Source organism: Cynoglossus semilaevis, chromosome 6 (genome assembly GCF_000523025.1).
Source record: "Cynoglossus semilaevis isolate Cse_v1.0 chromosome 6, Cse_v1.0, whole genome shotgun sequence".
NCBI lineage: Eukaryota > Metazoa > Chordata > Actinopteri > Pleuronectiformes > Cynoglossidae > Cynoglossus > Cynoglossus semilaevis.
This window is the reverse complement of record NC_024312.1, coordinates 629997-633841: the sequence shown is the minus strand read 5'-3', so window position 1 is coordinate 633841 and position 3845 is coordinate 629997. Positions and strand designations below refer to the sequence as shown.

Genomic DNA, 3845 nt, shown 5'->3' with positions numbered 1-3845 from the left:
TTTTTTTTTTTTTTTTGCTGCATGTTTCTCATAAAAAATAGCGTTTTGAAAAACAATTTTGAAAAAAAATATTTTGAAAAATTTGAATATTATTATCTTCCACATTTAACATAACATAAGCAGATAAGACACAACAAAATATGACCTTATGTAAAATTAAACAATTTCATTGTAAACAACTAAAACAAACAACTCTGTGGATTACATGGCCATCTATGATGAAAACATGAAAATTATAAATAGAAATACCTCACCTCGACCAAACAGACTTTGCATCACAATCCAGCAGGTGGCAGGCCAACAGTTTTTTCAGCACTGTGAATAGCACGTTCCTGAAACATTGATATCGGAAAAGCAACCGAATGTTAAAACCATGACCATGAACATATACATTCTGCATCGTTGTAGAACTCTATACAGCTGTGTGCAAAGTGGCATTCTTAAGATTTGAGATTTTCTGCAGTCGGTTAACCGATATGAATATGCACGATATGATATTACACTGCACGATAAACACTGGTAACTTCTACTGCAGTAATTTTTTCCAACACAGCGTCATTTGATTTGCAGGAAAAACAAAATGCACATTTTGGGATGTTCTGTGTTGTGTGCTTGTTGTGTGAGACCCACGTGCATCGTGTCGACACAACCGCCGTTTGGACACAGATAAGAGAATGCGACACAACCGCCGTTTGGACACAGATATGATGGATGATGATGGATGGAGATTCGTGGAGAATCTCCATCCACCGATCACTGCCAAAAACATCTTCTTTTTCGTCACACTGCTCATGGACGCCTTCACGGAATCAAAACAACTGCGCGCTCCACAACTTCAGTGTGTTGCTGCGAGTTTGACTGACACGTCACTCAGGCTGTCAGCCACCGCCCTATCCACGAAGAGACTGCCATGGACTGCACTGGTAGACTGCCAATAAACAGTCAGGCACATAAAAGAGTTTATTTTCAATGAAATACAACATGAAGCGGGACAGGTGGTCCCTCTAATGTCATGTTGGTCAGACGGGGAAAAACTGATACAACATTTTGGGGGGAAAAAAGAACGTAAAAATCCAACTTTTCTGCATGTTTCTCATCAGATTAAATCATTTTGAGAATTTTTATAAAAAAATATTTTTGAAAATTTTCGGTAAAATCTTAATGTCACATGTCATAATGGTCAGATAATGAAAAATTATGATGAAAGATTTTGGATTTTTTTTTTCAAAATTCTATCTTTTCTGCATTGTTCTAATTAAATAAGAGCAGTTTGAGAAATTCTTAGAAAAATTCAGGAAAATCCTAATTTAGCAAGTTGTATTTTCTTAATTCTTTATTTTTTATTATTATTTTACCAAATTGTAAATATTATCCATCAACACAGTGACTGTAAAAGAAAGAGAAACAAGTTAGCAATTATAAGACACTGTGTATATTTTTTATAGAAAAATACGGAAGAACAATAAGATTCAATTCTGAAGCAGAGAGCATTTTATTATTTAAATCTTTTTTACTTTGCGAAAATGCAAAGAATGCGAAGAGGTTGTAAAAACACTGGAAAACCGTATAAAAACAGATGAAAACAGATGATTGTTGTGACTACAAACTGTCCTGACGCAACGTGCAGTTTGAACCATCGTGTCCGAGCTGGAACAACTGAGCCACGAAAAGAGAAAAGCAAATCTTGTGCTGCCGTTCTGCCCCGAAGAATTAGTGTTCTTTGGTTTGATATGTCAAAAGTTAACGGTTCAAATTTAAATTAGCATTCAGCCAAAAGACAACGATCGGCGGCAAACGGAAGCCGTAAAACGTAAGTAAACATTTACTATTAAACATTTTAAATAACATGTCCCCGTATCCCTGCGCTGCACCCTCCAGGGGCCAGAGGGAGCCGGACCTGAAGGACCAAGTGTCCTCGTGTCTGTTCAGATGTGGGTCCTGCCCAAGAAACGATAAACAACAGAAATACTGACTCTTCCTGACTTTAACCTGACGCAAAAATGTTACAGATTCAACAGTGACATCTGTAGAGAAAAAAATTGCACTTTTGAAACTGTTTGTCTGAAGCCCTGATGTGGAACAGAGAACGTCGGTAACACGACCTGGTAAACCCAGTCAAGTGACTCCAAACTAGACTGAACAAAGAGTTGTTGTTGTTGCATCGTCAACATGGAGTGAAACTCAACAAAGAACGCCATGAAGTCAAGAGGAAGAAGTCCGAGTTGAGTTCCCGGGAGGGTTTTGTGTTTGAGTTTAAGTCACAGAAGAAGTTCTGGTCGACTCCACGTCACAGCTCTTCTTAGTTAGCTCCAAGTCTACGACATGTAGAATCAAGTCCCCTGGGTTTAAGGACGGCCTGAACCTTTGACTTCAGGTTGTGTCCAGAGTCTGTGTCTTCACCTCTGAAACCATTCCAGTCCAATTAGAGACAAGTCTCCACAGTTTCGAGTCAGAAACCTAAATATTACCGTATTTTCCAGACTATGTCTGTGTCCAGGGTGGGAGGGTTGTTGTGTTGTTTGGTTTCTATTCTGTTAAACTTGTTAAAATTCAATAAAAAAAATATAATTTCAAATGTTTGTTATTTTCACACTGACAGCCACTAGAGGGCACTCTAGGCTTGCACTCTATAGTCTGGAAAATACGGTAATTAACGTCTCTGCAGTGTCCAAGTCCAAGATAAAAAAAAACTTTTTTCAAAGTCTACCTTAGAGACCTGGACTTTGGACCTGGAGATTTCCAGTTGAGTCCACGTCCAAGTCAATAAAGTCTGAAAACAAGTTCCACGTCAGAGTCTGAGTTACAGCAAAGACCGTCCACGTCCAGCCCAAAGGTTTCAGCATTTAAACCTGGTTAAAGAGTGAGTCAAAGTAAAAGGAAACTTGGTTTGAACCTTCCTGGTCCAAGTCCAGGTCTACTAGTGCGTACCAGAGTTGTCTCCACTGGTTTAGGAAACAACCGTGTTCGTGGACAAGTGCACGGAAAATAAGGCTCTCGGCCACAGTGAACCGTTTTCAACATCAGAGTCAAACTGCAGTTCCACGTCCGTCCTGTAAACCAGTCCTCAGTCTATGAACAAAGTGAGGAGGAAAAGAGTCGACCTGCTGCGAGGTTGAATCCCGGCTGGATCAGGATCGAGTCCCTGACTCCAGCAGAAACAGGAAGTACCGATTTGTCAGGAGTCGACTGACAGTTCTGTCTGTGATATCAGTCACCAGAGTCTTTGGTGTCAGAGTGAGGTGTGAACTTCAGCCGAAATGTCCCTGTGGGAACACAAGGGGGAGACGTTGGTTCTTGCATTGATTACGAGACAAATTCCGCCGTGGGTTCTATTCATTTTTTTTTCTTTTTAAATAAACTTTTTTTTTTTAGTATGTTTTTGACATTTCTACCAAAAGTTTGGTTACATATTATTTGGAATATATATGATTATTTTATATTGGAATAGACTCGTAATAATATTATATTGTTGTCATAAAAAAGGAATAAAATGCAGTGAAATTACCAAATAAAAAGTTGTATTTTAAATTGGATTTAATATTGGAATAGACTCGTAATAATATTAGACTGTTGTTGAATAAATTGCAGTTAAATTACCAAATAAAAAGTTGTTTTTTAAATTGGATTTGTCAGTTATTTTATCTAGTTTTCACCAGACAAAATTAACAGCTTATTCTGATAACAAAGAAATATTTTTGACATCACGATAGATTTGTTTTAATTGTATCTTAATATTTAAAAGGCAATAATTGTCTGAAATGTTACGTTTTTTTTTCAGTTACTTCCTGTCATTTTTTCTTCTGACAGATAAAATAACAGGAAGTGATCATAACTGAAAACTTTTT

At 37.6% G+C, this 3845-nt stretch overlaps 1 protein-coding gene across 1 annotated transcript in view; it reads right to left on the bottom strand.

The window, feature by feature from the left end:
• Positions 1-1468: 1468 nt before the first annotated feature.
• The window catches only part of zcchc14 (zinc finger, CCHC domain containing 14), a 24297-nt gene continuing 21920 nt past the window's right edge, over positions 1469-3845 (bottom strand). Inside the window, exon 15 of the mRNA XM_025056295.1 lies at positions 1469-3263. Coding sequence (XP_024912063.1) covers positions 3208-3263 — 56 coding nt within the window. The 3' untranslated portion in view covers positions 1469-3207. The remainder of the gene's footprint in view (positions 3264-3845) is intronic.